We start from the raw sequence: 13,372 nt of genomic DNA, 5'->3' as shown, positions 1-13,372 counted from the left end.
TTTTTGTTTGAATATTTTTGTTTGTAATATTAAATAATAACATCACACAGGAATGTATGTAACGTATGTATGTCTTTATTTATAAAGCATATAGAGGATGATCCAGGGCACAGCGGATTTTCAAAAGTTACATTTATTGTCGGAGCAGCACAACGTTTCGACATCCACGTGGTCTTTTTCAAGTGACTGGCATCCACGTGGTCTTTTTCAAGTGACTGGCATCCACGTGGTCTTTTTCAAGTGACTGGCATCCACGTGGTCTTTTTCAAGTGACTGGCATCCACGTGGTCTTTTTCAAGTGACTGGCATCCACGTGGTCTTTTTCAAGTGACTGGCACCCACTTGATGGTCGAAACGTTGCGCTGCTCGGACAATAAATGTAACTTTTGAAAAACCGCTGTGCCCTGGATCATCCCCTATAGGCTTATTCTGGATTTCTTAGACCGGTATTCCCTGAGCCGGGAGCACCCGTAACTGTTGGCATTGTAAATGACTTTGCTTTAATGTGCAGCATTGAATCTTTCTTTATATAGCGCCATTAATGTACATAGCACTTCACAGCAGTAATATACGTGACAATCATATAACTAACAAATAATATAAATAACATATAAACGGGAGAAGGGCTTCAGACATAAAAGTGACATTTAGGAATGAAGAGCTTACAATCTAAATAACATTCCTATCCCTTGCAGTGTTGGCACTTTTGGAATGTACAATACTTTGTAGAAAAAACAAGTGATAGACGGCACTCAAAAAATAAGATCATCTCATGCAGGGTGCAAATAAAGGAACAAAAAGAAGGACCCAATTCCTCCTAAATAATTACAGCGCAGTAATAATAGTTCCAGCACTCACTGACTAGTAGAATGAATCTCAAGAGTAGGTAATTGCCAAATCCAAAAAAGATATTTAATGTCAACACAAGTCAAATCCACGGAGCGATGTGACCAACACAAAAGCGTCTAAAATACATACTGCAAAAAAATATACTATGCAAAAAACAGAATATCACACAATGGGAGGTGGGGGTGGTGGGCAAACAATGGGGATAAGCAGGAGAGGAGACGTGCTTGTGATTATGCTAGATGTCTTATACCCTCTGGTCTGATTTCACACTAGTTATATTCTCTCTACTTTTTCTTTGTCATACTCTTAGATTGATTACTTAGAGGTGCTTTGTGTGCTTAATCTGCTAGGGTTGCTGTTTCATTGTGTTGGGGCTTTGGGGAAGGGAAGTACCTCTGTGTCCCCTTTTGGGGTCCTGAGGGAACGGCCCTGAGGAAGGGGTTTGTCCCCGAAACGTTGCCCCCCTGCTTATCCCCATTTTTTGCCCCCCCCTTGTTTCTCCCTCCACCCCACCCCCACCTCCCATTGTGTGATATTCTGTTTTTTGCATACTATGTTTTTTTGCAGTATGTATTGTAGACGCTTTTGTGTTGGTCACATCGCTCCGTGGATTTGACTTGTGTTGACATTAAATATCTCTTTTTGATTTGGCAATTACCTACTCTTGAGATTCATTCTACTAGTCAGTGAGTGCTGGAACTATTATTACTGTTTTGTACAATACTTTGTGATTTATGTAAATAACTCTATATTCTACATTGTAAACTCTTATGAGCAGGGCCCTCATTACCTTCTGTATCTGTTTGCTCTTGTTTATTCTAAGGCCGCGCTTATAGTCCCGACGATGGCGACGCTGCGGTCGCTGAAAAAATCAAATTGCATTGACTTCCATCGATCGTGACCAAGCTGTCGCGTCGCTCCAACTATAAGCACACGCAACGGATTCAATACATTTGTTTTGACGCAGCGTCGCCAGGACTAAGCGCTGCCTTATTTGTAGGTCATTCTGTTTGTCAATGTTATCTCTGTAACCCCATTGTACCGCGCTGCGGAATATGTTGGTACTTTACAAATATGTTCAGTGATTTTAAGTGGCCCAATTTATTTATTTTTAGTTGAATCACCATGATAACCCCTGCATTTGAATTAAGTCAAGATCCAAATTTCTTACAATAAATATCAAGGTTCCTTATGCCAGAGTTTCTGAGTTTGACATTTACATGAAGGAGAGGACTTTAAATTTTACGCCAAGCCTTACTTCCTGAGGTAAGAGTATTAATACATCTGTCTTTTTTTTTTTTGTGTGTGTTTAAAGTACCCGTAGTGTACGTGTTAGAAATTGTGCAATTACAGTACATGCTACATTATAAAATCAATTGAAAGCCATGCACGGGAGGGAAACAAATTGCCGTCAGACAGGTATTTGACCCTAAATCACAGATTCCCACTTCACAAATGGGTGCATTAAAAGTAATCACCATAATATACAAACACTGAATGTTTGCACAGAAGTATTTATTTTTGGGGATTGCATACTTACAATCTCTGATTTCCACACTGTCTACAGATTGACGCTTCCAGGGAGGATTGTGGAAGACGGAAGACAAAAAGCCACTTATAATGCTGATGGCGGTATTAATATTTTACACTTGCATTTTTCTTTGCAGTTAGTTGCTTCTGTTTGTGCTAGAAACGCACTGCATTGAGATTATATATTTTATTACATTGCATGTTTTTTATCAGACTTCTACTATTCTACTTGTGTCCTATTCCCATGTATTTTGAATGCCATTTACAGCCATTTACAGCTCTGGGAGCGGGGCCTTAGCTTTAGACTGCGTCCATGCTGCGCTGAGCGCAAACTTAAGTTAAAATCAATATGTACACTCTCAAGCTAGGCTCATGGGAACATGGCAAATTGATTTTCGAGTGCGCTGAAGGGTCACATGACCAGCAACCAATCAGAGCCAGTCAATGCACACAGCCACAAATACACACAAATAGCCCCGATCCAGCCAATAACACCCCCCATCCCCGCTCACGCTTGCAAATTAGGCCTCGGACATGGTGCCGCAGATCATGTGAACAGTGCCTTAAGGCAGTGTTGGCATCCATGTGGCAAGCGCGCGTTGTGTGAGAAATCAGAAAAACTGATTTCTCAGCGCGACAGGTCACGTGAGCAGTTCGCCAAACCAGCTCCTTGACATCACTAGGAATCCCCCACGGCCCGTCCACCAGGGCCAGGGAAAGCACCCGCTCTCCCTCAGCCTCCGCGTGCCCCCGCACAGGAGAAGGCACCAAGGCCTCAACCTTATGCAGGACAGTCTGCGCTCATGCTTGGAGAGTTGGTGACGTCACCGCTCTCAAGCATGAGCGCGCTCCGTGGCAGCGTGACTGCAGCCTACGGCTACGGCCCCAGTGCCGGCGCGTGCATCGGTGAAAGCCGCGGTCTGTGGGTTGAGCTGCAGGAGATCACGATGAGTGGTGCGGGGGGGGCGTGCCGTCATGCAGCTGGTTTGCCTTCATTGGCTGAACCACCGCCGTGACGCGGCCAGCGCTCCGTCCCCACAAGAAAAGACAAAATCCTTGTTTTCTTTACAAAATGTGGTCGCCCATCGCGATCTGTACATGAGCTTGCAGGCAGCTACTGGGCCCGGCACCATAGAGGAGCGGCCACCGGGGACTCAGCCAAAGTGAGGCCCAGATCCACAAAGCTCAATTAACTCCCTTAACATAATGTTAACTTCACGCCACGTTAAGACTAATCACGTATCTTCAAAGACCAATAGTCCTGTTTAATGAGCAATCCAAGCAGTATCCTACATGTTTTTAACAAAAAAAAACCTGTTTTGTAGTATTAGATAATACGTGCTACCTCCCCCCCGTCCCCCCAACTCTTAATGCCATTTTTAATGAGTTTTAATATACTGAGCATCTTTTAATTTTCTATAGCAGCCTTTAACACACATCCGCAGCAGTGCAAGATCTTTGTAACACTTTACTGTGTTTGATCATTTTGTTGCCAATATTCCCAGCTGTTTGAGCTGCAAACTGTAACAATAGATAATGTTACCTTACTAATGTAAGAATACATTGTAGCTTCTGAGTTACACTGATTTTAAGGATTGATTGGAAAGGCAGCCATATAGTGAACCCTGGGGAGCAGGATCTTTGCTAATTGACCACGGGAGAACTAATAGATCAGCAGCTTGGGTAATTCGTTTTTAATAAAGGTAATCAAAGGCTGCATATATTAAGACAAACATATATATTTTTTAATGTGCCGTGCCAACTGCCTCCAAGTTATTTTCTTTATAAAGAGCCTTTTGTATAATAGCTGTTGGGGTAATGCATTATTTGCACATAATTCTCACTATCGGCACATATCAACGTTAAGGGTAACACTGGGCTTTAACGCTGCATTAGTTAGGTCATACCTAAATGTGGCGTTACTCCCACCCAGCCCCTGAAATTGTGAGTTAAATGACGTTGAGAAAAAGAGAGGGGAAATGACACAAAGTTACACACGTGTTTCAGGGTCTGGATTGGAAATATGCCGGGGACACACAATGTCCCGGGAGTGGAAGAAAACGCACATTTATGCTATTATAACGTCACGTTTCTTAAAACAAGAAGGAACGTGCTTTTCCGAGGTTATAAGCCCTCGCTTTCTAACGGGCTCTTTCCAGGTATTTTTACAGTTCGAACACCTAAAGAGACTCCTGGACAGCATTTTGAGGGTCTAGATTTATTGACATCCTTATTGGCACCAAAAGGGACCAGATCATCTAGATCCTTGGTGGAAGAGATAGGTGAGATTATTATTATTTATTATTATTATTTTTTATTGGTTGTTGCTTTTACAAACTGAGTACTAAAGCTGCATTTATGGTTTTGAGGGATAACCTTACCCTCTAAAACTAGTATGTTATGTTTTAATTTGATCTCTGTCCTCATTATACATCGTTTTAGTTAAATTAACACACCCTTGCTAGTCCTGCCATGTTAATTTTGCCTCTCCCCTATCCCTTGTTCTTCCTGAAGATTTGTTGTAGGTGAATACCTTTTTAGGGGACTAGCATGATGACATTATAGTGTACAGACCATTTTTATAAACCTCAAGGGTCTCTCCTTCAAGAATCTTCAAAGGCCGCCGTGTTTTGAAAGCTCTGGACACTGTCATTTAATCTGAAGCCCTCTCCTGCTGGTCCCCTAAAAAGAAATCCCAAATGTATAATCACTTTGCACTTCTCCAGGATTAATCCGGCCGCTAGATCTTTTAAAGCGCATTTGGCTTCCCAACACATTCTAAATGGGAATGCTGGAGTCGGCACCGTTTCTAGGCGCTCTGTGGCCTCTAGGCGTGTTTCGTGATACAGATATTTCAGGAGTGGAGCACTATGATTACTCGGTGTTGCTATAGGCACAGAATGTGTCTCAAGCCAAATATTAACCTCCTCACTGCCTGTTACATTTATTCTCTGTTTCAAAAGATCGCACACTTGCTGCCTAAATATTCTCTTCTGGCTTTTCTTTTGTTACAGACCTGATAGGTTTGGTGAACCTACTCCCCATGCAATAATTGTCTGTAATCCCTATCCCAGATACTCTGTGCAAAGGAAATAGCTCTCCACTAACTGTCAAGATATATCAAATAAATAATTGGTCTCTTTACTATAGCCAGCCAGGTGTCCTTGGGACCGATCCGTGCGCAGTTAATGCTCATACATACAAGCATAGCAATAATCAAGGGCCCCCTGAGGAAACTCCCTCTGGGGACAGACACGTTGGGATGTGATTTATGAAAACTACCTTGACAATTATTCTCTGCTTTCCGTGCTGGTTTCACCATCCTTGATTTGTTGCTATACAGATTACGACTAACTGATCTGTGTGATCATTCAGGACAGGGTGCCCCAAAGCAGATTATCTTGCCTTTTTTTTTGGTGGTATTTCTGTATTGTTTATATTGCACAATTATAACCCTTTAAATGTAACTAATTATGACTTGAACCTGAAGGGTCTCCAAATGAGTTTGCTGACGAAGAGGAAGAGGAGTTTGACTGGCAAATTGAGCAAACACCTTTTGAGCAATCTGCAGCCGATGCCCTTAATTCGCACTGCAGCTACGGCTTTGGGAATTTACGATCTGGTGTCTTTACAAGACTGCAGGTGTGTCATTTCCTAAACTGACGTCATTTAACTTGTGTGCGAAATCCAGGCTAGAAAACAGAATGTGTTTATTGAGATGTATGTGCACAAAATGTGTATATATAAAAAGTGATTTCTGTGATTGCGTCATTGCAGTCACACTTATGTAGTAATAATTTAATTGATGATGATTTCATTGTGGTTTGTGTGGTGTCTCCAAGGGGTTCATCCAAGCTATATGTCATGGCGGGTTCCTGAGCCCGGGTGAGGACTGTGCACATTGTAAGGGCCCAAACTGCATCTTCGCGTGGGTATTATAGCTGTCAATTACAGCAGGATCTTCCAAATTCGCTCCCCACAATGCTTTGCATCCACATCAGCAAGGCATTGTGGGGTGTGACTGTGGGAGCTCCCACAGCGTTGGACAGCTGAGGTGCAGTTTGGGGCGTTATTAAACGTGTGTGGCCCTCGTGTTCACTATACTGCCTGGGATCGGTCACACTGTCACTCTGAGTAGACAATAAGATTTACCAGATAGGAGTTTGTGGAAGAAATGTTTTCTAGCAAGGGAGGTACAAAGTAAAAAAAAATGCTCAGCCTTAACAATACAGAAGCCACATTGTAGTTATTTAACATTAGGGTGACACAAAATCAATCAATTCCACTGTTAACTGGCATATGTTTCAGATTAAATGGTCACACAAGGGGTCATCTTTTAATAGGATTGGTACATCCTTGTTTTATTTTATTATTGGTGTTTTGAATTTTCAGGACTTATCAATTTCCACCAATACATTGTTTATTGATTGTATTAAAGGAATTCCGTTTTTACTGATTTTACATGCGTTTTATCAATCCACTCAATATTTTTACGTGGGTACTTTTTATTTTTTTATTTTTTGGTAAACGCGAGCACATTACGCAATTGTGAGTCCTGCGGCTCTGAGATGAACCCTGATGAGTGCCTCGGGACGTAGTGACAATGACCCCCAAATAAATGCTCATTGTTTTAGGGGATATCGCGTCCTGCGCTCCAATGGAGCTCGGCGTGATCTGCACTGAAGGGAGATGACTCCTCCCATGACAAAGCGATTACTTGATCGCGAGTGCCGGAGGGGACGTGGCTCTGTTGCCCTTCCGGCACTTGGGGTTAAAACCATTTCTGTAAAATGCAGGACAGACGAAGGTGAAGGTTGGCAACTCGCGCAAAGTAATATTGAGCTGCGTCACAGCCTTCTTTTAGTACAAAGACGCATAGACCACATTACTTTTAGAAGCGGTGAAGAACGTTCGGTTTATACAAATATGTGCATGCACTGTAGCAGTGGCGCAGCTAGACATGTGCGGGCCCCCGGGTACATTATTTTTTTTTTTCAGGGCTCCATTATGCGTGAACATATTCCGTAGATTCAGGAGTTTCCATCGGTCCCCCTCCCCCCTTCTGCGTGTTGGCGGCCCTGCGAGGCCCCCCCCTCCTGCTTTTACACCTGCTGTATTCATACCTCTCCATGTATTTCTCTCCCCCCTCCCTCACTACCCCATTTCTCCTCTCACTCCTTCTCTTTCCCCCCCCCCCCTCCCCTCGGCTATCACTCAGTAACCCCCGCCGCCCCCCCCCCCCCCCCACCACACTCAATCCAGCTCCCTCAATCCTCCCCTCCACCCCCTGGCCACACACATACGATTTCCCCCCACACACACATACAATTCTCCCTATGCAATACATTACCCCCCCCCCCCCCCCCCCCATACGCATATTTAGAATAACCACCTACACTACACTAACCTCCCCCCAACCCCCCCCCCCCCCAAACGAGTGATTGTAAAACACTGGTGTACAGTATACTGCACAGCAACAACTTCTTTTAATACAGTTAACTATAGACAATTGTGTAAAGATTGACAGAAACTATTTTACTGACACACTAAGACACAAATAGCACACTGACAGAGCAAACTGTAACTGACAAATTGACACACAAACACAGTGGAGGGGAGGGGGGGAGGGAGACAGTGGAGGGGAGGGGGGGAGGGAGACAGTGGAGGGGAGGGGGGGAGGGAGACAGTGGAGGGGAGGGGAGGAGGGAGACAGTGAAGGGGAGGGGAGGAGGGAGACAGGGGAGGGGAGGAGGGAGACAGGGGAGGGGAGGAGGGAGACAGTGGGGGGGAGGGAGACACACACAGAGACACACACACACACACACACACACAGTGACAGAGAAACACACACATACACAAACACACACAGATTGACAGAGACACACAGAGAGAGACACATACACACACACACACACAGTGACAAAGACACACACACACAGACACAAACACACACAGAGAATCACACAGAGAGACACATACACACACAGAGTAACAGAGAATCACACAGAGACAAATACACACACACACACACACACACACACACACAGAGTGACAGAGAATCACACAGAGAGACACACACACACACACACACACACAGTGACAGAAACACACAGAGACACATACACAAACACACACAGAGAGACACACACACACACACACAGTGACAGAGACAAGGGAGGACTCGTGGGGCTGGCGGGGGGGGGGGGGTTCATGGGGCAGGAAGCTGTGAGTAGCAGAGGAGGGGCGGAGGGTTCATGGGGCTGGAAGCTGTGAGTAGCAGGGGGGTGTGTTCATGGGGCTGGAAGCTGTGAGTAGCAGGGGGGGGTGTTCATGGGGCTGGAAGCTGTGAGTAGCAGGGGGGGGGTTCATGGGGCTGGAAGCTGTGAGTAGCAGGGGGGGGGTTCATGGGGCTGGAAGCTGTGAGTAGCAGCGGAGGGGCGGAGGGTTCATGGGGCTGGAAGCTGTGAGTAGCAGAGGAGGGGCGGAGGGTTCATGGGGCTGGAAGCTGTGAGTAGCAGAGATGGGGCGGAGGGTTCATGGGGCTGGAAGCTGTGAGTAGCAGGGGGGGGTTCATGGGGCTGGAAGCTGTCAGTAGCAGGGGGGGTTCATGGGGCAGGAAGCTGTGAGTAGCGGGGGGGGGTTCATGGGGCAGGAAGCTGTGAGTAGGGGAGGGGGGTTCATGGGGCTGGAAGCTGTGAGTAGCAGAGGAGGGGCAGAGGGTTCATGGTGCTGGAAGCTGTGAGCAGCAGAGGGCTCGTGGGGCTGGAAGCTGTGAGTAGCAGAGGGCTCGTGGGGCTGGAAGCTGTGAGTAGCAGAGGGCTCGTGGGGCTGGAAGCTGTGAGTAGCAGAGGGCTCGTGGGGCTGGAAGCTGTGAGTAGCAAAGGGCTCGTGGGGCTGGAAGCTGTGAGTAGCAGAGGGCTCGTGGGGCTGGAAGCTGTGAGTAGCAGAGGGCTCGTGGGGCTGGAAGCTGTGAGTAGCAGTCAGGGGCGGTCAGCTCGTGGTGCCGCTACAGCCGCACTGCTGTGGGTCGCAGAGGGGGGTCCAGCACTTCAAGCAACCAACATGAGACAAGGGGGAGAGCGGGCGGGGGGCCGTGGCTCAAGCAGACGGCTACCGCACTTTTTGGTAAAACGCTGAAAGCTGCACGCCCTCCGTCTGCAGTGCCCCCAAGCAGGTTTTTTTTTTTAGTACATCGATTCTAAAACGCACCCCTATTTCAGAGATGTGAAATTGGGAAAAAAAAGTGCGTCTTAGAATCGAGGAAATACGGTATTTCATATAGCGCTTTTTTCCAAATGGGACTCAAAGTGCATCACAATTGCAGTACAGCGCCCGGTATGCAGCACACAGGAATTTTTAGAGACCAATTCCCTGCCCAGATGAGCTAACAATCTGTTTTTGGTACCTGTATATTATATACTATAAACCAGCGGTGCGCAAACTGGGGGGCGCAAGGTTGTCCAGGGGGATGCAGAGGCCCTGCGCTCTTCCCACACGGCATTTAAATTAATGCCGGGGGATCGTGTGCGGCCTCTCCAACTTCACTTACCTTCTCTTCGACGCCGCGGTGTCATGTGACGTCACGTGACCTTGCAGCGTCATTTGACACCGGAGAGAAGGTAAGGGAGGGGCACAAGCAGGCAGGGGGCGCAGCAAGGAAAGATTGCACATCCCTGCTATAAATCGGGGGTTCTCAAGACACCCCCCCCCCGCCCCCCAAACAGGTCGAAGACTGCGCCACTAATTGAGCCACCTGTGCTTAAGCTGGAATATCCCAAAAACCTGACCTGTTGGAGGTCTTGAGGACTGGAGTTCAGAACCCTGCTATAAACTATATTTATGTGTTACTCGTTTTTTGTTTTTTTCCTGTTGGGGTGTCTAAGTTGAGCGTTACGTTTTTTTGTGCACATTTTCACCCATTCCCGACTCTCTCTCTGATTCCAGTCGCATAATACAATCTGCGTTGCTTTTTAGGACGAACTGAATGATGTTATTGACTTAAGGGATCCAGACGTCACCCCGGCATCAGAGCGCACACAAAGACGTCTGGCGGTCGAAAGTGCCAAGTTTGACCCTGATCATTACCTGTAAGTCCCTTTTACAGTCTGCTCAAGAACCTACAGGGGAGTATTTCCCAATAGGATTCGGTATTCTTTTGCAGCCGTCTCTGTCGTATTCCACAAATGTCTGAAAATGGCCAGGGAATTGGATGTTTTATTTCCGCACCTTTACTGCTGGAGCCGTCTGCAGCTATTGAGTTCGCGAGATGTTCTGAAAAAGATGACCTTTTTATTCATTTCGACTTCATTATGGGACGTATCCCATACTTTAAAAACCTATTGACCTGTTTGATCCTAAGAGTTAATACTTGGAACTGCGGCTTCGCCAAGGGTTATTTACACAGGACTGAAGGGTAATAGCCCATTTGGCCACATTATATTCAAGGTTTGGCAGGCTACGTTCAGTGCAACGCTGCCAGCGGAATGCACACACAGGGGACCAAAAGCGGCCGGATATCTCACACAGCCCGTTCTGATTGAAATATGCTGTGAGGCCGCCTTATCCTCTGCTCCATTCACTTCAAAAGGCTCCCTTTTTAGCATTATTCAACCTGTTTTTGCTGAAAATTATCATGTTGGTGCCCTAATATCGTACCTGGTACATCATGGGCACTTTATTTTTTGTTTAGGGGGTGACCAGTACGACAGAGCAGCCCCCTCACCCCCCAACTTCAGTGTCAGGTGTCCAGGGCCTTGCCATGGTCATGTGGTTCGCCCAGGAAGCGGTCACGTGACCCGGCGAATGACATCAGGGGTGCCAGGAACACTTAAGGATAACCGAGTAAGACACGAGTCCAAAGACGATGAATGAAAGAACAAGCTGAGCACGTGTGATCTTCTTGGATCTTGCGGACTCGGACAGCCTGAAAAGGCTGTGAATTCAGAAGGGGGGGGGGGGGGGTGTAATCCAGTAGCCCGCAAAACAGTGGTTCACCTGAGGTTCCTGCATTGTTATACAGAGAGGACCGTTCGGTACCAGCGCTGGCTGTAACTATGGTTACAATGGTAATTGCACATTTTCCTGCTGTTGTTGCTTTATTTTCTTGGCTGCTTTCTTTCTCCTTCTGTATAGATCTGTTTGTTGCACCTGTAATGTGTTACAGACGGCACCTCCACCCCCATCCCCAGCACTGAAGGTGTTAATGGGTTATTGTTATTTTTGCTTTGTAAATTCGGATCTGAAGCACGGCACAGAAAAGCAGTATACATATCTCAATATACATACAAATATCTCAACTCTCTCCCCTCCCATACACTCTTCTCCTCTCCCCCCCCATACTCTCCTCTCCCCTCTCCCCCCATACACTCTCTCCTCAACCCCCTCCCCCCATACACACTTCTCCCTCCCCCCCCCCCAAACACTCTTCTCCTCCCCCCCCCATACACTCCTCTCTCCCCCCCCCATACACACAACACCACCCCCCCCAAACACACTCCCCCCCCCCAAACACACCCCCCACCCCCCCAAACACCACCCACCCACCCCAAACACACTCCCCCCCCACCCACAACACACCCCCCCACCCCCCAAACACACTCTCCTCCCCCTCCAAACACACTCTCCTCCCCCCCCAAACACTCCTCCTCTCACCCCCCCCAACACAAACACCTCACACCCCCACCCACAACACACACCCCACCCCCACCCCATACACTCTTCCCCTCCCCCCCCATACACACCCCACCCCACACCCCCCATACACACTCCCCCCCCCCATACACACAACACCTCCCCCCACCCATACACTCTCTCCACCCCCCAAACACACTTCTCCTCCCCCCCATACACTCATCACCCCCCACCCACAACACCCCACCCCCCCATACACTCTTCTCCTCACCCCCCATACACTCTTCACCTCACCCCCCCATACACTCTTCCCTCCCCCCCATACACTCTTCTCCCTCCCCATACACCTCTCCTCTCCCCCATACACTCTTCTCCTCTCCCCCCCATACACTCTCTCCTCTCCCCCCATACACTCTCCCTCTCCCCCCCCCATACACTCTTCCCTCTCCCCCCCCATACACTCTTCTCCTCTCCCCCCCATACACACTTCTCCTCTCCCCCCATACACTCTCTCCTCACCCCCCCATACACTCTTCTCCTCCCCCCCATACACTCTTCTCCTCTCCCCCATACACTCTTCTCCTCTCCCCCCATACACTCTTCTCTCCCCCATACACTCTTCTCTCCCCCCATACACTCTTCTCCTCTCCCCCCATACACTCTTCTCCTCTCCCCCCATACACTCTTCTCCTCTCCCCCCATACACTCTTCTCCTCTCCCCCCCATACACTCTTCTCCTCCCCCCATACACTCTTCTCCTCTCCCCCCCATACACTCTTCTCCTCCCCCCCACACTCTCTCCTCTCCCCCATACACTCTTCTCCTCTCCCCCCCATACACTCTTCTCCTCTCCCCCCCATACACTCTTCTCCTCTCCCCCCCATACACTCTTCTCCTCTCCCCCCCATACACTCTTCTCCTCTCCCCCCATACACTCTTCTCCTCTCCTCCCCATACACTCTTCTCCTCTCCCCCCATAACACTCTTCTCCTCTCCCCCATACACTCTTCTCCTCTCCCCCCAATACACTCTTCTCCTCTCCCCCCCATACACTCTTCTCCTCTCCCCCCCCATACACTCTTCTCCTCTCCTCCCCCATACACTCTTCTCTCTCCCCCCATACACTCTTCTCCTCTCCCCCCATACACTCTTCTCCTCTCTCCCCCCATACACTCTTCTCCTCTCCCCCCATACACTCTTCTCCTCTCCCCCCCATACACTCTTCTCCTCTCTCCCCCCCATACACTCTTCTCCTCTCCCCCCATATACACTCTTCTCCTCTCCCCCCCCATACACTCTTCTCTCTCCCCCCATACATTCTTCTCTCTCTCCCCCCATACATTCTTCTCTCTCTCCCCCCCAT

The 13,372-nt window shown here is 48.0% G+C and overlaps 1 protein-coding gene across 1 annotated transcript in view; it reads left to right on the top strand.

The window, feature by feature from the left end:
- Window positions 1–1,974: 1,974 nt before the first annotated feature.
- Window positions 1,975–13,372, top strand: part of SHQ1 (SHQ1, H/ACA ribonucleoprotein assembly factor) — a 39,814-nt gene continuing 28,416 nt past the window's right edge. The window contains 7 exon segments of the mRNA XM_075574333.1: window positions 1,975–2,005; window positions 2,008–2,076; window positions 2,079–2,115; window positions 2,417–2,481; window positions 4,539–4,661; window positions 5,870–6,021; window positions 10,354–10,466. Of these exon segments, the coding sequence (XP_075430448.1) occupies window positions 1,975–2,005; window positions 2,008–2,076; window positions 2,079–2,115; window positions 2,417–2,481; window positions 4,539–4,661; window positions 5,870–6,021; window positions 10,354–10,466 (590 nt within the window).

Source organism: Ascaphus truei, chromosome 17, assembly GCF_040206685.1.
Source record: "Ascaphus truei isolate aAscTru1 chromosome 17, aAscTru1.hap1, whole genome shotgun sequence".
Lineage (NCBI taxonomy): Eukaryota > Metazoa > Chordata > Amphibia > Anura > Ascaphidae > Ascaphus > Ascaphus truei.
Note: the sequence above shows the minus strand (reverse complement) of the source record. Positions and strands in the feature narration are given on the sequence as shown.